The 20,764-nt window shown below is 35.4% G+C and overlaps 1 protein-coding gene across 6 annotated transcripts; it reads right to left on the minus strand.

The window, feature by feature from the left end:
• Positions 1-81: 81 nt before the first annotated feature.
• On the minus strand, positions 82-19,307 carry mdm1 (Mdm1 nuclear protein). 6 transcript variants are annotated; one of them, XM_022671236.2, is made up of 15 exons: positions 19,130-19,305; positions 16,905-17,010; positions 15,314-15,627; positions 14,761-14,895; positions 14,105-14,266; positions 12,812-12,945; positions 12,511-12,607; positions 10,958-10,978; positions 7,538-7,737; positions 5,850-6,053; positions 5,212-5,306; positions 3,236-3,372; positions 1,579-1,798; positions 774-842; positions 82-498 (listed from the first exon to the last, which is right to left on the minus strand). In XM_022671236.2, the coding sequence occupies exons 1-15, from the start codon at positions 19,145-19,147 to the stop codon at positions 389-391; spliced, it is 2,022 nt and encodes a 673-aa protein (XP_022526957.2). In that variant the 5' UTR covers positions 19,148-19,305; the 3' UTR covers positions 82-388. The 6 variants fall into 6 exon arrangements, with proteins under 6 accessions (XP_022526957.2, XP_022526956.2, XP_022526953.2 ...); XM_022671235.2 differs by having other exon boundaries at positions 5,850-6,056; XM_022671232.2 differs by having other exon boundaries at positions 5,850-6,113.
• Between the last annotated feature and the right edge of the window lie 1,457 nt (positions 19,308-20,764).

Here is a 20,764-nt window from a genome sequence, read left to right on the forward strand (position 1 = left end):
ATCCCATGACTTTTGGCATATTATTATACGATCAATTTATTAAAAGATAATGCTATAATCACAAATGAACACAAAACCAAATTTGTAAAATGTGCAGAATTTGCTTTTTGTTTTATTTTGCATGATTCATATTTCTACAATTAAAACTATTAAAAACAAAAGCCAAAGAAGAAATGTACATTGTTAAAAATCTTTGCCCATACCAGAATACTTTAGCCATGACCACACAATTTTAAAAGTATCAAAATATAAAACAATAATGCATTATAAATCTATATTCTGTACTGTGTACAAAACGTTCACACAATGTCCACTCACATTAAAAATTACACTACATAGTAAACATTGCTGATTTATAGTCTCCACACTGAAGGATTATTGTTCCTGATTAAGTCTTTCCCCAGAAGTCCTCTTTCCTCCTCTGGGCTCTGTCCAGCACCTCAGACGCCATGGAGCAAGAAGCTGCTGACCTGGACGAGATCTGAGACATCCTGTCATCTAAAGATGAGACACAAAGCCCATATTCAGACATTTAACTTATTAAGCATTATTTCACACTGAACTGAGGAAGTGACACATTTCTTTAAAAAAGGTAGTTGCATTTTTTATTGTAATATAAAACAAATGAAATGCTCACAGCATGTGCACCACATCAAAGGAAAAGGGGTGCTTAAACTAGGTTGCTGTGCACTCTTGACACACAACCTGAGACGTTTCATGTTTAACCATTGACAAAAAATGCTGACTGTTATTGATAATGAGGGTTAATTTACCGTTGTCTGATACACCAGAATCGCTGGAGAGGAAGACAAATTGGTCTGGCCGGTGAAGCCCCAAGTTACCTAGTCAAAAATATAGATATAAAAATAGATTTTAAATAGTGTTTTAAAAAATTCACTCTTACATGAAAATATGCAACAAAAATGGCTCTTGGCATTTGTCAACAGCAGACTTCAAAGCTTTCAAAGAGAATACAATGAAAGGGTAAGATATCAAAGTTATATATCCACACAGGGTGTTTTGTGTCATTGTGCGCAGTCACACTGAGTGTAGCAATGTGTTCCCATGTGAATACCGAAAGGTGGAGTGGGGATTTTACAATAGAACTTTCCATAGACTCTGGTTCAGAAGAATGATGTCAAACTAATCCCACTAGGGACGACACTACACCAGATTTCATTCAGCTTGACCAGGTAGGGTAAGGGCCGCGGTTTTGCAGAGGAAGATCAGCAGACAGTGGATGGAAAAAAAAAGAGGTTGAATGTAGAAATGTTAATGGAAAAACAGACAGAAAGAAACAGAGAAAGAGAGAGAGAAAAAGAGAGGGGATGGGAGACTGACCTAAATTACTCTTCTGCTGTTTCTGGCGGTAATTTAACCTCTCTTTTTGTACTGACAGTAAATGAGCCACTGTCACGTTTCAATGGCAATTCTGCTTGTCTGGCTTCTATATATCAGCCATGCGATAGGCCGATCACATTGTTGTAATAGTGCTCGAGTCAGGTGAACGTCTTGTGATGAGTGCATTATATTAAAGCATGTGACTTTTTTTGGATTTATGAAAAGAATGATAGTTACCGTTGTGCTGGAACTCTGGGTTCCTCAGTGTACCCTGGATTCTGTTGGCACGTGGTGAGCTGGTTGCTATGAGTGTGGCACTGAGAGTTCGCCTCTGAGGTGTTCGGACTGGTTTTGGTTCAGGAGAGTCTCGAGCCCATGTGTCGTCTCTTAGTGGAAGCGGGTCAATTGTGGCTAACCCTGCAGCAGGGGAAGAACGGGGCAAGCTACCGTTCTCAGCCTGTGAAAAGAAAATATATGACATTATGTCACTAGCACACATCACTGTCAAATCAAAATGTGCAAAGCAGCCATATGAACAGGTTAAAAAATATTTAAAATAAGTTGAAAGTATTTTGCCTTTGTTTAATGTAGATGAATGGACCATGTTAAGGTTATATACTGCCTAGCCAAAAAAAAGTCAGCACCTAGATTTAACTAAGTAAATGATGTGGGTTGATGCTGCAGTTGTTCAGGTCTAGATTCAGCAACAGTATGTGCTGAAAGAATGAGATCAGCTGACTACCTGAATATACTGAATATAGACCAGGTTATTCAATCAATGGATTTTTTCTTCCCTGATGAGCATGATATCATCATTTTCACACATGGATTGTTCACCACAGAGTCCAGACCTTAAACTCATTGAGAATCTTTGGGATGTGCTGGAGAAGGCTTTGTGCAGTGGTCAGACTCTTCCATCATCAATGCTGCAAGATCTTGGTGAAAAATTAATGCAACACTGGATTAAAATAAATCTTGTGACATTGCAGAATCAAAACAATGCCACAGCAAATGCGCCAAAGCAATCAATACTTAAGGTGGTTCAACAAAATATTAGAGTGTGTGACTCTTTTTTGGCCAGGCAAAGTATAATCAGAGTGTCTGTTTTTAACAGAATGTCTACACATTTATGCCATTTATACTATATGGCAAAAGTACTGAGATATTCATTATTCTTCCAAAATAAAATTAGTTTACAAAAAAGTTTATCCTGCTTTTGTGGGTGTATATGGCTTTAATGTCCAGGGAAGGCTTTTTACTACATATCTGGAGCAATGATGTGAACATTTGACAAGATCTTATCAGTGATAAGGTCAAGATGATGGATAATTAACATCCTACATTATCCCCATTGCTAAACTCATCCCAAATGCATTGAATGCTGTAATAGCAATACAGGGAACACAGTTTAAATTAAAAGCCACTGACTGCATTTATAAGAAGGGGTGTCCAAAAACATCTGAACACATTGTGTATCTAATAAGCCAATGGTGTGTGTGGTAGCAGTGCAATGCATAACATCTGTTGATTTCCAGAACACTATTATGTATTGTTTACACAGAATGTTGTCATAAAGAAAAACATGCACTGAGCGACATTTCTGCAGACAGAAACATGGTTCTAATTAATATGCAGGAATCGTTTATGTCAACTTGAACCAGAATCTCAAATTAATTTTTTTAACATCTTGTGGAGTCCATGTCTTGAAGACTTATAATGAAGAAAAATGATAAGTTTATTAAGGTATTTGGTGAGCTTGTTACATGCCTGTTATGTGTGGTTCATAAATCTATAAATCTAAATCATGTTAAGCAATTCTATGGTGTTATAAATTACAATTCTAAAGTAGCTTTTCCATCACTGTACGTACATTTTCAGTGTTTTACTTTGGTACCTTGCTGTGTGCTCGTGGGGGTGAGCCATGGCTGAGATGTCTAAAAGGTGAGTGGACTTTGCCAAGTGGTGCTTCACTCCTCCGAGCTGTCCTTGAGGAATTCTTTGTCTTTGGTGGAGAAACTAAGACAGCGCCTCCTGGCAGATAAAAGGGAAACAGATGTGTCAGAGTTTGATTCTGATATAAAGAGGAAAAAAAACAAATAATGTATTTACTTGACTAATTGACTGTATGTGTAATAAGTAGTAGTTACAATGGTGTTATGTGCATACATAATCAATCATCCTTCAAAAAATACAGATTACTGATCATACTGAAAAACTGGTATCAGCCAGTGTGGACTAAAGCCTTCCTTTAACAACCTACAACGAGTTGAGAGTGACTCATCAAACCACATCACTTTCTTCAGTAGCTTAAGGTCTGTTCTGTGTGTGCAGCAGTACATCAGGACAGTATGTATTCTACAGTTTTTATTAACATGGTTGCATATGGACACCTAGTCATTTTCACAAGAACTGTGATTTAGTTTGTAGGATTATTTACAAGTTCTTGTTCAGAGTATATTTAAAATCTGTCTTTAAAATTGTTTTTATATTGCATTTCTGCATATCTTTATGGTTTGAAACATATTTCCAAAATATATTTCTCTACTTTCTTTAAAAAGCAATTTTAACAATGAATAACAATATTTATTAATTGTAGCTTTTAATTCTATACTACTATTAGTCTTCCTTTTTAAACTTTATTAGTTTTATTACTTATTTTGTATCTTTCTATAAAAAATGTATGGCTATTTTTTCATATTTATCTGTATTTTATTCATTGTATTATCTTTTCACTAACTAACTTTTGTATTCAATTAGAAGCCTAGAAGCCTTTTATTTCTGGGATATTGTTCTGTTGTATGTCAGGTTTTAACTTTAATTATCAATCAATTTTGGTGTTGTTTTGCTCTTCTGTGTATGTACAGCACTTCAAACTTATTTAAAAATGTTAATATATGAAAGGTGCTGTATCAATAAAGTTTCTTCTTACTATTATTCCTATTATAATATGGTCACTGTCACTTTTTGAAATAAAGTGAATATTTTAGTTTTTCTTTACATTGGGTCTTGAGCTTTTGCCTTTTTTAAGGCTCTTATCATTTCTATATCCTTCTCTTTAAGAGCTGTAAAGTGGAAGCATTCCTTTTAAAACACTCATCCACTGCTCAGTCAGCTATGCCTCTCCTCCAAGCAGTCTGTGTGTTATACGAAGAAAATCTGTCACATGACAAAATATACATATGTAATAAAACTTTACCTATGATTTTAATTTCTATAATCTATATTATTTTATTAAAAACAATACTTTGGATAGAAAAACCTTGTAGATACTGAGACTAAAAATTGGGCACAATTTAATTTAACAATAAAATGTTTAAATTATTTTCTGTTCTACCTAAAATCTATTATTCATTTGTACAACCTCTTGTTAATACACTGGCAAGATATTCCTGAATAAACATTGAAATAAGTGATATCTAATTTTACTTTTTTAAATGTATTGATAAAAACTGTCCCGACAAAAGTTTTTGAGGATCTGCCCTCATGAACAGTGTAGGAATGCTTCTCTAAATTTCTCACAGAAAACCCCATTTACCTTCAAACGTATCTGTATGGAGTCATTGAATGACAAAGAAGTGAAACGTGTGGTTGTTTGCAAAAATGTTAGCTGTTCTTTTAATTTGGAACAAGGACATTTTTAAGTGGGTGATGTAATGTCATTTTTTATTTAATCATAGTGAAACTACTGCCAACATGCAAAGTGGATCTATGGCCAGGACTAAGGCAATGGTTGTCACGACAATAACATTAAATAACCAACTTCTAAAAAAAACACTTTTTTCAGTTGATAAGAGAAGATTTTTAAGCTCAGAAGTGCATGTTGGCTCAGAGGAAGATGCCAGTGTAAAGGGCATGATCTTTTGTGGTTACCTATCGTTGGAGTTGTGCGGTCATGATGGGTCCTCTGCACAGTCCTTATGGTTTTCAGTTTGGGAGTTGGTAACCTTCCCTCCTCAACAGAGCATCTAGTTCCACATTACAGAGATGGAGAAACATTTTAATAAATTGAATAATTTAAACTATTGAACTGTGTTGGTTGAGCATGTTTACTCTTATTTTATTCATCTGGCATGAATGAAAGAATGTAATGTAAAGTGGAGCAGGAAATGTGTGTGAAAGAGTAAAGTCAATCATTTTAGTACTTAACGTTTTTAATGTAATTTAACACAGAAAGTCTATTTTATATTTCTTAATAATTTGTTAGTTTTCTTTTTTGCTTGACAAAGACAGACATAGATATAACAAGCAAATGTAGACCTAGAAAGCTACTTCCTGCAGGTTTTAATTCTGCATTCAGCCAGTCACACCAATAGTTATTTAGATCAAATAGGGTGGATTATGGTTGGATACAAAGTCCATGGGAAAATTGTTTAGAAGTGATTCGAAATTTTTACTGACGAAAGGGAAAGTAATGTTGAAAGAAAGTCCATAAGGCTCGTAATCACTGTATGTCACAACAGGGTAATCTGAATAGGTTTTGAAGTGGAAAGAAATGATTATCCACCTACTTCTCCCCTTTGTCCTCCAAATGCTCATTTGTATCTTCTTCCTCATCTGACTCCTCTGCTTGCTGGACAGGTGGCTCCTCCCTCAATGGCTTAATTTCAGACACGCCGTTCACATAAGGACGTTCTTCCTCATCCCATGCCTGTTTCCTCTGTAGAGGGAGGGTGGGACCGTCGGAAAGCCCCACACCTTCAAAAGAGCTCCTCCTACTAGTTGACAGGGAGACAGATGCCCCAGGACTACAGCTTCCCCTGACACTATCCACCCTTTAATTGTACAGCACACAAAGGCCACACTTAGAAAGAAGAGTCTTACGTAAGCAAATAAAAGGATACCGATAATGTTGAAGCCTTCCATGAAATTACTGGAGGAGTTTACAGTTTAAAGCAAAAAGTTGGGTGAAAACTAAATAATTTACACAAATGTCTCCTTTAGGGCTGCAACTAATGATTATTTTGGTAGTCGACTAATCTGATGATAATTTTTTCGATTAGTTGATTAGTCAACGATTATTTCTGCCATGTCCTCCATCTCTAAAAACAACAGAAAAACAGCTAAACATGAGATTTAAAAGGCATTTACATGTTCACATGTTGTTTAAGCGAAGAGAGTACTGATATCTAGTGAATAATTATGTAATCTGTTGTGTTTGGGCACTTTTGGAGACACAGACCAAGTTTTTTTCTGTCCCCAGCACTTTGTGTAATGCTGCACTGTTACAAATTAACGATTAGTCGACAATGAAATTTGTAGTCAACAAATTTAAATAATCGTCATTGTCGATTATATCGACTAATCGTTGCAGTCCTAGTCTCCTTACCACAAATGAAGTTTAACAGTGCAACAGATGTTTTTTTTTAATTACCATAATGCAAATCTATATGGTTGTGAAATCTATATGGTTATATAACTCAGCTCAACTCTTGTCCTCAACATGGACAAAATAGTTTTACTATGGTTTTACTAAAAATATTTGGCAATCAAAATTAGTTAAAATGAGAATAAAATGTAAAGGCTTAATCATTTATACAGATCACTGATTTGTTTATTTTATGTCAAATTGCAGTGTTTTCTCTAACATTTGGATTTTTAAGCATTGGTATGTTTATGATTATAACAGCACTGCTAAGGAATGTTTATTATTATAATAGCACTGCTAAGGTATGTTTATGATTATAATAGAACCACTGGGGTAAAGGTATGACTAAATTTTTGTTTTTTTTTTTACTGAGGTAAAAATGTTAGTTTGTCTGCTCATGTGTTACATAATTATTATTTGTTCGATAAATAATTTTAAATTGTACACATGTAGGCTATTTAATTTATTTAATAGTAAAATAATTGGCTAAATTTAAAAATCTTAAAAATTTGTCCTTTCATTTTGTTCAGTTTTGACCAAATATTTTGATTTCACAGCTTTACTGTTTTTTAACAAAGCAAATTGCTTTTGTCTAAATTTTATAGATAACACTACCTCGCATTTTGCAGTATGTCTGGGGGTGACAAACTATCACTTGATAAACCAGTACTCTATTCCAGGGATATATTCTAGCACACTTTCTGGGAAATAATAATAACAATAATAAATAATTTTGCCAATAATGAAATCTGCATTTTGAGTAACCAGACAAAACTCAAAGAAAGGATCGGGAAAAAGTTTTTAAGCCAGTCAGAAGGTTTCTCAGTTCACCTGGCCAGGTCCAAGGCCTCGATGGTGGGGCTGCTGTGAGAATGGCTGTCCTGTTCAGTGAGAGTGGAGGATGAAGAGGCACTGGAGGCCTCCCACAGGCAGTTCTGTTCTGATATGACCTGGCTGAGGTGTTGGCGTGAGAAGTGTGTTCCCCAGGCCCGTTTCCTGTAGGCATCTGCCTTCGCCCGCAAATCTTGCACCTAAAAGTACAAACCAAAGTACGGGATGTCAGCAAGCAGACATAAAAAAGACTAATTAATAAAATGTAAGCAAAGCATTGATAAATAAGATAATCAACTAGATTAAATTAAAAATGCATTAAATGTAATTATTATTATACAATTCATTCAACACATTGACAAGCACATTTTCATGTCTGTAATGCTAGTGGACAATAAAGCTCACTCCCCACTCCTTACTGCAGAACTGAAAATGGCATTTAATGGTACCACAGAATAGAAACCTGCCTTTATCTTGGTTTATCTAAATAAATAGTTCAGTAAATGAAACCTCAATCACTGTTGTGTTCATTCAAAAAATCTGCTATTCCTACAGCATGAACGTAAAACAGTCCAATTCCAAAACTCCTAAACTTTTATGTCACAGTCATCACCAAAAGTTCATACACTCACTCCACTAGAGTGAGCATTTAGACACAATGGCTCTAAAATGTACTAAATGCTGCTGATTGTTTTCTAAGACAATCTTTTTGCATGAATGTGCATTAGTTAGACTAGAGAGCAGAACATCATATCATATTCAGTGTCCACAAAAAAAGAAGCTCTAAAAGCTAATTATAATTGACTGAATTTGCCATTTTTTTAGCTAGCTAATCACACACTGTAGCACAGGATAGCAGCATTAACTGGGTCTTTGGGATATTTACAATGCATGCAATTGGTCTGCGAGTTATCTGCACTGCAAAGCCCCCAACTGTAAAGGCTAGAAATGTTACTGTTAAAGACATAAACACTGTCAAAATTCTCAATAGTTTAATGGCATGGGTCTGCACTACGGTGGCAATTTCAGTAACAGGTTTGTTGCAACTGGCCTGTAAACTTGACTGTTCACAAAGAATACATGTCCTGTTACACCCCTAATCTGCACATTAAATAAAAACTTAAAATACTCACTAAATGCATTCTATGGCACCTTTAAATGTACATATGTTGGAATCAAACTCTTCATTGTGCAGTGCTAAAATATCAAAATCAAAACACTGGACTGGTTCTTAATGTTATTATTTTTTAACAGAAAAACCAAGCCAGATTATGAAACAGGGAGAGAGCTTTAATACACCCAAGAGCTGATTCATTCAGTATCTTGTCATACACAGAAACGTGAATCATTACAAGGAAGACAACAAGGCATATTAGCACAGTAAGCAAAGTTTCTATAGGGTTAGTATGGATCTTGCATGGTAAAGTATTCAGAACAGTCCAAAGAATGTTAACACAGACGTTCTGTACTGTTTGCATATGATTTACACAGGACATTAGAAGACAGGAGGTCTCTGTCAGAGATGGGAGTGTCTTCTTAATTTAGGCAACACCATCACAACAATAAAAGATCCATGAGTAATATGTCCTGTCGCTTCAGCAACATGCCCTGACATTTCTCAGAATTTTTCTCTTCCTGTATTCAGTGAATATGATATTTAATTAGCTGGAGAGTTTACTGCAGATAATGGAAGTAAATACTTCCTTGAGTGTCTCTATATTTAGGAAAACCAGTAAAAACTCCACTTCCACAGGATATGTTGCAATATTCACCAATACGTCAATCTGCACTGCAATAACCTGAGGTTACATCACAGTTCACTTTACAGTAAGCACAGCTGCTGTAATCTGTGCGGAAGTGGAAACGCACAGTCCATAAAAAATGAGATAAAAATGTAAACTGTGACACTGACCGAACTGTACCTTAGTCTTAGAGCTGAGATTCTAAGGATATGTGCCATCCAATTTACTAACCCTATAGAAATAAATGTCGGAGAGTTAACAAAGCTTAGTGGAGCTGAGGAATCATAGCTGCAATTTAATTAGCAACTCAGGCATTGAAAATACCTATTGTTTATGTGGGAGGTGTTTGAAAGTGTGTGAATCATTTAGAATTTTCTATATTTCTGCATAAATCTGACCTAAAACTCCATTCAACTCCATTTTCACACAATTCCTAAAAGTAGATAATATATTATCCTAAAAATATATTGTGGATCTGAAGCAATAGGCTATAAAGCCTCCAAGCAGATGTGAACAAGTCCAAGCACTGAAAAGTTACCAGAAGTTTTTAGAGGGGCACACATACCTATTGTCATTCACAAAAATGTAATAATGGATTAATTATTATTATTTTCACTCATTTGTTTGATTTTGTTCATCTTATCTACTTTTAGGACTTTTAGTTTTAGGTCACACTTATAAAGAAATATTTAAAAAATCTACTTTCAAGCATGTATGTATTTTTGTAAGGGAATATTTTCTAATTATGTGTGTTTTTTCCTCCAGATTGGTGTTTTTAAAGCATACAAATGGGGCTGAAAACAGTTTTGCAAACCACACCAGAAAACAAAACCCTGAAATATTCCATTGTTCTACTGGATTACGTTCCTTTCAGGATGTAGAATTTTCCTGGGGTATAACTGACATTTTTAACACAGAGACATTTTCTGTAGCTCATTTCTGCCTTAGGATAAAGTTTTCTTTCCTGCTCAAAAATGTCAGCTTTCTGACAAAACAGACCAAAATAAATTCTGAAAAGCATGTTCTCCTCTTAAACATCTTAAAATGTGTTAAAATTTGTTACAGTGTTACACTGTGCTCCATTTTTTCTGAAACCGTACATGTCTTAGTTCACTGAATGCATCTGGGGTTGGTAAAAAAAATAAAATAAAATAAAATAAAAAAAAAACACGTTAATTTGACTTTTTACCAAAGTATTGGCAAACTTACAATTAACAACTGACTATTACGATTTTTTTAGTCAAGTATTTTAGTGTATACGAATGAATTACAGCAGCAACAGCATGCGTGTGACTTAAATAAGGTGTTAGGGTTATAATTGATAGTAAAAAAAGATTAAAGCATTTTCTTCTCAGCACATGCAATGGGACACTGTAATTCATGTAAGCAAAAATAAAATAACCACCTAAACCACAGACAACCCGAAAGTTCTGTGGAAAGGATGCTGAGAGCATCTTGCTGACTCAACAGCAGTGAAACTATCTCTCACACACTCTTACACATCCCTCTCTAATCTACACCTGTATGGTAGGAGGAGGCCTAGGTCAGATCAAGTGGGTGGAAGTCAAGGAACACAAAACACAGAACCACACAGTCCTGGGTGCTGCAAAGGTGTGAAGGCACCTGAGGGACACAGATACAAAAGAGGGGGAAATGATACAGCAGAGCAGCCATTTACCTCGTGATACCACTCGTGTCCCTGCAAGATCGATGACACAGATCAGTTATTAGTGAGACCATGGTGCCACATCTCCAGCTTCTGATTCTGAACTTTCATTCGCTAGCGCTTTCACACGATGCGCTTCTTACTTCATCCTTCTTTAAATCTTTCATGGGTAATAGTAAACCCACAAACTGACAACAAAACAATGTCTGACAAAGGTTTCAATTTCCTACTCTGCCATACACTCTGGATTAGAAGTCACACATCCTGTTGATGCTCACTAAAACACAACTGGCACTAGACTTCACAGATGTCTCAGTCTGGCCAGTAGTTTCATTATTACTTTTCATCATTTATGTAGTTCTTATAGAGAATCAATTATTTAAGTTTACTTAAGCCACAGTGTGGATGTCAGTTAGGTCAGAGAATTTATAAATAAATGATTACACAGCATTTTTTTAAAACTAACATATTTTTTTTTAGCTCTGCCCTTCTGTTAAATCAACAATATGGATGTTCCATATTGTATCATACACAATAATATTGTTCTATTTTTTTTATAAAAAAAAATACCTGTTGTGATAATAGTGTTATTCTGAATAAAAGCTATTTGTCTATTTTGTATTAGTTTTACTAATTACTTTTGAGTAAATAAAAGTTAAAAACGAATTAAAAGTTTAAAAAACATAATGATTTAGGCCTTAATTAATGTTTTAGATTTTTGTACTTCAAAAAATAACTATTGCATTTTATTTAATTACATCTTAATTAAGCTGTCAAATAATATTTGTGTTCCTTTAAGGACTAAAACAAAACTGTTAAACTCACAAATAAAATAGAGTATTATTAGAAAAATATCATATGTACATTTAAAGCACATTGTTTTTAGCTACACAAATATTAATATATACAATATTAAATATTAATATTAAAATAATAATAGCATGGTGACATATGTGTCACAGACCCTTTAAAATCTGTCCACACTTCCAAACCATGTTCTTAAGTGACATATACTACTGTGTTCATTCACCTGACCTTATTTACAGAATGTAGGAGTGCTGGGTTAGTGCTGTAGACAAAACAAATTCATTTTAAAAGTGTATTTTTTTATACTGCAGGTCTATTCCAATCATTTGAACAATTCAATTTGCTTTAGTTAAAGGTTTTACATTCCATATAATTAGTTCTATAATGATTTTTAGAGTATGATGTTAAAATACCAGTTATGAAATTTTTGTTGTTGTCATTTGTTACATCAGGATATATTATAAAATATTATAAAATATTTCATCATTTGCCCATGATGAGAAAAAAACATGAATGAGCTGACATTACCAACTTCTGATTCAATTTTGAATTTGGTGTCCATATTTAGAATGGGTTCAATTAGCATGTCCTCTATATATATGTCATTATTGAAAAATATCATTCCTGTTCAGTTATTCTATAAATCATATAATAATATACAGGGGTAAATACATAGCCTTGTATTCAGTATTTCTAATAAACAGTTTAATCTTTTCACAGTGTAAAGGCAACTGATCTGGGGACAGTGCCTGTCCTACCTCCTCTCCTGAAACCCTGGACCGGATCCAGGCTCCATCTTTGTAGCGGTATTGCAGGGGAGAGCGGAAATTTGAGGTATATTCCGTCTTTACTTTCCTGCCAAAGAGGAAGAAGACATGGGAATTTGATCCATGTATATCTAAGGGTGTATCACAGCCTATTAGATACTGTCCATTATTGTGCAGAAATTAACTGATTATTTGTGCCAGAAGGTGGACACAGAGAATAATAGCAAAACCTGGCAAACAACATTAAATAATAAAATGATTAATCTCATCAAAGCTATAAACAGCCACATACCTCAGGACCTTAGGTGAACTATCTTTTTGAGAAGATGTCACTTCCTGCTGCACAGGCTGTGGCTCTGGATGAGAATCTTCTCTGGATCTCGGCTTCCTTGAGAGACGCTGCTCCCTCTTTTTTTCCCGCTCCTGCTAAAATCATAAAGGGAAAAAGGGGGGATAATTGTCCAAATAAAACTCCCTCATATATCATTGGACTAAATTGTTTCCAAATATAACTGTTATGCCTTAGTTATGATCAATGTTGTCAAATCAGCATAGTCAGCATAAAGAATTGATACAAATTTTCATCAATTTGATAAAAGAGTTAATCAAATTTTATCATAGTTATTTCTAACTCCAAGCTTTTCGAAACATGAAGGTTCTGGTATGGACTCTATGCCTTTATTCAGTGTCATAAATATTGAATGTCTTTTCCTCATGTAGAAAATTAAAAATTTTATTATGATTAGATTAGACTTCAGTTTTTGCTTTGTTGTATTTGTTTGTATATCATTTAAATATAAAATTATATCTTCAGGTTTGAGTCCATACTTCTGTTTTTTTTTTTACAATGTTCAGAACGACAAATTGTATTGAAATATTTACAATTTATTTAATAGAATAATTTGTAATTTTTTACAAATAGAAATATGTAAATAATTCTGTAATTACATAAACAGATTTCAATAGTTTTAACACTGCCTGGCCAAAAAAAAAAAAAAGGTCACCCACTCAAATATTTGATTGGACCGCCTTTAGCTTTCATTGTAGCTTGCATTCACTGTGGCACTGTTTCAATCCAGTGTTGCATTTATTTTTCACCAAGATCTTGCAGCAGCATTGATGATGGTAGAGTCTGACTTGGAATATGGCCGTGCCATCCGGGAAGAATCTATTGATGGAATAACCTGGTCTATATTCAGTATATTCAGGTAGTCAGCTGACCTCATTCTTTCAGCACATACTGTTGCTGAACCTAGACCTGAACAACTGCAGCAAAAACCCCACATCATTTGCTTAGTTAAATCCAGGTAACTACTTTTTTAGGCCAGGCAGTGTAGCGCTTAACTTAAGTTACAGGCTATATTTGTATAAGATTATAGTATATTATGCTGATTATGCTGACAGGTATCAAATACAGTTTACATGTGACATTTAATTTATTTTTCCACTGAAATAAATAATCAGTAATTGTGCAATACCATCCTTTGTATTGATGTACATATAAGTAATATGAAATTTGTCCAGGGGTGCCCATAAAAATGTCCATTATTAATCCAACCACCTTGTTTCCCAAAAAGGGCTGTACCTTAGAAGAGATATTCTCAGGAAGCTCATTTAATTCCACATCTCGTCGTAAGCGTGGGGGTCTGTGTGGAGGAGACCCTTTAAAGTTCCTCTTATACTCTGTCTCAATTTCTACTGGATTAAACTTGAATGGTGGGATTGACCTGTTACTGGTGTACAACATCTGAAATGAAAAAGCAGAAATTAAGAATAGCACAGGAATTAAATTTAATAAAGATATAAAAGTGGGGTAGATATGATGTTTTAACCAATTATTAACATTAACTTAGAATAAGTATTTCAATGCTAAACACTGTTAGATTTAAGAGATGAGACACTGTCACAAAGCGCTCAACCATTTAGTGTGGCATAAATAACTCACTGCTACCATCTACTGGTAGAATGCTTAAACTTTCCTTTTCACATAATTATTAATCCCAAATAGTAAATGCAGAATGCATATCATTTTACACTGCATTTAAATATATCTGGTAGTGATATGGGAAACATAATGAAATCTAACTACAATGCAATTATGATTTATATAGTATTTAAATACATTTCTTAAAATCCCTAAATATTATAACACCACTGTCTAATATAAACTATATAAAACTGTATGCGTAATTCTCTCAGCAGTAATGAATTGTTATGTGCTGTGAAAATGTGATAAAGTGCCTGTTGTGCTGCAAGAAGAGGAGATTCATTTGCTGGAGTTTTCCACAGAAACTGCCTTTGGTACTCTGAATTCTGGCGGCCATTCCTCTGGCGTGCTGTCCTCAGACCTGCCTTCTTCCTTAGAGCGTAATTTAACTGAGGAAAAACATACAAACACAGCATCTGTGAACTGACATACAGTAACTTAAAAAAGATTTTATGAACAAAAGCACAACAAAATTATGGTCATGTAAACTATGTTAGCTATTTGACTCATAACAAAAAGGAATCTATATAAAAAAAATCATTTTTTTCCCAAACGGTTCCTTGTGCTGTCATGATTTTTCTTTATATAGAACCCTGTCTTTACTACACCATAAATATTATATATTTTTATATGTTCTACATTCTTTTTCAAACCATCCATCAATGTTGTCTTCTGTTAAATAATTACTATTCTGTGTAGTTAATAAAAGTAAATATTATATCAAGCAAAAGAACCTGGATATATTGGTAGTCTTTACAATTGGTTAAGCTTTTCTTTTTACAGAGACAACAGTTGAAAAGCACTCACCCCATTCGAAGGATGTTCCTGTTCCTGCTGGTCAGCAGAAGGACTTCTCACTTGAGAGCATGAAACAGATTCAACGTGTTGGCTTGTTTTCTTTGCCCTCTGTGGTTTTGATGTTCTTGGGGCCAGAGGGGTCTCTACCTTCTCTGGACTGCTGGTCCGTGTCACATGGACCGAAGCTGGGGGGTTACCAGGCCTGGCTATCTCCTGCTGCCTTAATGAACCAGCTGAATCTCTCCACTGTAGAGAACTAGATACTTGTGGTGGATAGAAGGGTACCCTTCTCTTGGACTGGAACTGAGGTTCTCTGCTTATTCCTTTAGGCAACAAAATGGAAACAACAGATGACTAAACAAACATACAGAAAACAAAAGTATGGTGCAGTGCTTTTGATTACAATTATAGTATTTAAATATAAAAACAGCTTAGATGTGCAAGAAAATATCCACACATCTGACCATGTGTTTTCCATTTTACATATGTTTTACTCATGAAGCCTGATGTTTTATTGTTTTAACAATAAAGCATGAGGGAATTACTGAAAGTACATCAACAGTTATAATCACTGAGCAACCCATTCTTTCACTAATGTTTGTAAAAGCAGGCTACATATCTAGGTGCTTGGCCATTTGGCCATGGAAGTAACTGAATGACTGGAACCTGAATTCAATGATTTGGATGCGTGAGCAAATACTTTTGGCAATTTAGAGTGTGGCATATTGACACACAGACAAAATGCATCATTAGCAGTAGATATGAAACTATCTAAAATGTAGAGCACTGTCTGTTTTACTCTACACAATTAAACAGGACTAAATACCCTCAAATAATCTGTAATGCACTATGAATTTTGGCCAGCATTCTTTAAGTCTGCAACTGTATACGATATACTCAAAAAAGCCTGCAATGTGGAGCTACTGTTCTAATTTTCTAAATATGTAAACTGCCCTGCTAAAATATCCAGCTTAATGCCAGCTGGTCAACCAGAAAAAAACATATCCTATGCTTGTCAATTCCTAGTCAACAAGCTAGCCTACCAGCATAACTATGTGTTTTCTGGATGACCAGCTGCTCATGAGCTAGTTAACAAACTAGCCTACCAGCATAGGGTATTAACTAACTCTTGACCAGCACAGGATATGTTTTTTTCTGGTTGACTAGCTGGTCAATAATTAATTAACAAATTAGCCTGTCAGTGAAGCGTATTTTTTTTTCCAAATATGCTGATTAAGGGCTAGTAGTTAACAAACTAACTTACCAGCATAGGGTATTAACTAGCTCATGACAAACATATTGTATGTTGTTTTTATGGTTGACTAGCTGGTCAATAATTAACAAATTAGCCCGCCAGTGTAGCCTATATTTGTTCTGGATGACCAGCTGGTCAAGAGCTAGTTAATAAGCTAACCTACCAGCATAGGGTATTAAATAGCTCTTGACCAGCATAGGGTATGTTTTTCTGGATGACCAACTGGTTTTGAGCTGGATTTGTAGCAGGGTGCTTATACCACTGTGTTTAATTATTAATTACAAATATCATGGATTAAATATGCAGTAACTACAAGGTTAAACTATTGTCTCTACTGAATCTTACCCAGCTGGTCAGAGCGGACTCCAGCCAATCGCATCCTGCGCTGCGGTGGCGCGCTTTTCACCCGCCTCGCTCGAGCCTTGTACTTATTCTGATACTCAGTGATTCCCTGTATGATTTTAACAACACAAAACAACAACTCGTGAATTACTTGAGTTCTAGTTTCAATAGGTTAAATCTTCCCTGGCTGTTCTTGACTGGTGACACCTTACAACACACAGCAGGAGGCTCTAATGAAATGTTTATAACGGGTCAAAGGTTTAGTGTAATCCACGTTGTGCGAGCTAGGCTACTCAGTGGTGCTCAAACGGCAGACTCAATCCGTCTGAATTATCCTGAGTCTGGCAGTTAATAAGCCAATGCTTATCAAACCATTTGAATTTTAAAGTCGCCTTCTGCTGCAGAGTAAGTTAAAGGGGTGTCATTTAAGCATAATTTACTAGCTAGCTACTAAGTAATCAGAGATAAAACTGGCCTCATGTATCAAATTAGCTGTATATGAAAAGATAGTAAGACATTACTCACACTTTCGATTTGTGGTACCTATTAATATACACCATCTAGTAGTCTTCGCATGCGCTCATCCACACTTCATTTAATGTTTTTTACTTTTCTCAGCTGTGCTATACAATCCTAGGGTACTGATAGTCGTTGTATAAATGCAAAATAAAAGAAATGATTCTATTTTATTCAAATAAAAATATAAAAACTATAACTATTACCTTAAACCAAAAGGTGGTGAAAAATATTGAAGCATTTTAAGTAAAAAAAAAGTCCCTAAGTGACATATACTGAACATCCTGAGAGTATCACAGGATGTGAGTGTGTGTTTGTTCATCTGACCTTTTTTACAGAATGTCGGTGTGTTGGGTTAGTGCTGGAGAATTTAAACATGTCAAAAATATTGTAAATGTGTATTTTTCCTTTCAACCATTTAACCAACCTGTACTCTACTCCACACATCTATAGTTCTGATACGTGTATAGAACAAAATGTTAAAATACAAACTGTTTAACTTGTAAATGGGTCTGGGCTTTCAAGTCCTAATAAATAAAATCTCCATCTCCATAAAAGTTGACAGCAGATGGAAGCATGAGGGGCTGTAAGATTTTCTGGAAAAACGCTGCACTGACATCAGTAAATTTTTGCATTTCATTTGGAACCAAGGGACCAGAGTCTGAAGGGAGAGTGGAGGGACACAGTCCGAACTGCTTGAGGTCTAGTGGGAAGTTTCCACAATCACTGATGGATTGGAGAGCCATGTCATCTGCTGGTGTTGGTTCAAAGTCAGCGCAGCTCCTACCAGGAGATTTTACAGCACTTCATGCTCTCCTCTGCTGACAACTTTTATGAAAATGCAGATTTAATTTTCCAATAGCACCTGGCACACTGCCCACACTGCCAAAAGTATCGATTGATCTTATATAATATTCTAATTTAGTGCTGGAGATGTAAATGTATTATAGTCCACACGTCTAGTCCTGATAAGTGTATAGAACAAAATGTTAAAATACATTGATATAACTTGATATCAATATTCAGAAACGGGTCTGGGCTCTTATGGGTTAACTTTGCCCTGACACATATCCTATCTAAAAGTTTCACTTCTGCTGGGAGCATTAGCGGATAGCATGCTTTCAATCTGTCGAAAAATCCTATTACCTGTTTTATATAGTTAGCTAGCTAAGCAGCTTTACCTTTAAGTATCCAATGTGGTAGCACCTTTTGACAAAGTAGCAGAAAGGGACGCTGTCATAGTTAACCCAGGTTAGCTAAGATAATTAACTAGTTAACCTAACTAGTTAGGCTAGCTGGGTTAGCTAAGCTAGGTTAGCTAGGTTAACAAGCCTAGTTAACGCTAGCTGGCTAGTTAACAACGTTAATCTGACTTGCTCCAGAGCTACCCAATCAAAACACGGCACTTTAACAAAATGATTTGAGGCTTTCAGTCCTAAAAAATGTGCAGAATCTTGCAAAGACAGAAAGCAAGAGGCTGTACGTTACCCCGCATCGACTCAACACACACTCCTCTGTTTATTTTCAAGCAGAAAAAGCGAAACCGTTCGGAGCAGCTCCTACGCTCGGACTGTAAACGTGGTGACGTAGGCGGAGTAGTACGCTGTGTTTACAGCTAACGTTAGCTCTGTCCTCAGCGCTGCAGCTGTAGCAGCCCCAGTTTACGTGCGTTCCTGAGTGCTTCTCTCGCTTAAATACGGTGAATAACGTACCTTAAAGCGAACTGTCATGTTAGCTCTGTAGAGGAGAGCTCAGGCGGGTCGGACACGGTGTATAAACTCTGTTTTAGTGGACTGTTGGACACTGAGAAACTGCCGAGCACTGCGGTAGCTAGAGAGTCGGTTACGGTTACGGTGGACGCGGGTTGCCCATGGTGACAGCTGGAGCGTCCCTCGACACGCGCCTGCGCACAACACGCGCTGCTAAGCTGCTTTTGTTGGGCGGCTTCTGCACAGCGTGCGTTTCTTTAATAGCCGACTGTCTGTGTCAGCTCATACAGGGGCTACACCCCACACAGTCTATAGCCTAACTTTGTTTTAGGATGCATAGCAATGCTTCTTTGCACTCACTGTTAGACTGATTGTGTTATTATACTGGTGCATCTAAAAAAAATCAGAATATAATTTAAAAGTTGCTTTATTTCAGTAATTCAGTTCAAAATGTGAAATTCATATATTGTATATATGTGTTACACACAGAGTGATCAATTTTAATATTTTATTTCTTTTATTGTTGATGATTATGGTTTACAGCCAATGAAAATCCTAAAAATCAGTTTCTCGAAAAACTAGAATATTATATAAGACCAACTGGTATTTTTGGCAGTGTGGGCAGTGTGCTACTAGAAATGAGTCCTGCTAGAAAATGAAATCTGCATCTCTATAAAGTGCACCATGAAGTGCTGTATTTTAAATTGTATTTTAAATGTGCATTATTTATGTTTGATTCACTTAGAATTTAGGTCTTATTCACTTGTTTCTTACGCATGTATTTTTGATTTTTAAATATTTTTACCTAGTTAAGCAGTAAGATTTGACCAAAGAGCAGTGTGTAAACACATGTACTATTTAAACTGGCAGTTTGTCGCCCTCTTTTGGATAAGAATCGTGTAAGACAACCTATAGTTATTTACCACCTATGTGGATGTAATGTTACATTTTTCCACATTCAGTTGTTCTTGCGTCACTTTTTACAAAGCGGTTTATTAAATGAATGATGAAAATAATTTGCCTTAGACAAAAAAAAAACGGCGTGACCATGTAATCAATAATTCATTAACAAAGCACCTTGTTAGCATTGCCTATTGTCTGTTATCATATGCTATAACATCCTATTACATCTTCAGTTTAATATAATTGCGACATCTAGTTTAGATTATTAGTTAATACTTTATAATGATAACAATATTCTGCATAGACAGAATGTAACACTCATTTAACACTACCATTCTTTGGGGCAGCTGTGGCCTAATGGTAAGAGAAGTGGGCTTGGACCAGATGGTTGCTAGTTTGCTGGATCAACAGAAATCATTGGAGACTTGTACTTGGTTCTGGAAATGTATTGGTTTGAGGAAGGCATGTAATACCTACATTGCTACCTCCATAGTAATGCTTATTGATTTTGAATAGTATTGTATTTTATAAAATCACTTGTAGGTATAATGTGACCATATTGTGTGTTGCACATAAATGCATGCAAATTGAGAGCTTTAAATTTCTATTTATTTTTGACTTCATATTTAGTTTTGTAGTTTACTAACAATGTGGTAGGGAAAAAAATGAAGATGTCTGTGCCTTTTCTGTTCCCGTAATGTAGCTCTCCACTTAAACTCATTATTACTTTAGCTA

This window comes from Astyanax mexicanus, chromosome 2 (assembly GCF_023375975.1).
Source record: "Astyanax mexicanus isolate ESR-SI-001 chromosome 2, AstMex3_surface, whole genome shotgun sequence".
Lineage (NCBI taxonomy): Eukaryota > Metazoa > Chordata > Actinopteri > Characiformes > Acestrorhamphidae > Astyanax > Astyanax mexicanus.

Coding starts and splice junctions, on each gene's coding strand:
- mdm1 (XM_022671232.2), bottom strand. Junction 7,738..10,957: donor GACACGAGTGGTATCACGAG/GTAAATGGCTGC, acceptor TTGTACTTTTAG/GTGCAAGATTTGCGGGCGAA. Junction 5,307..5,849: donor TTGGAGGACAAAGGGGAGAA/GTAGGTGGATAA, acceptor ATGTGGAACTAG/ATGCTCTGTTGAGGAGGGAA.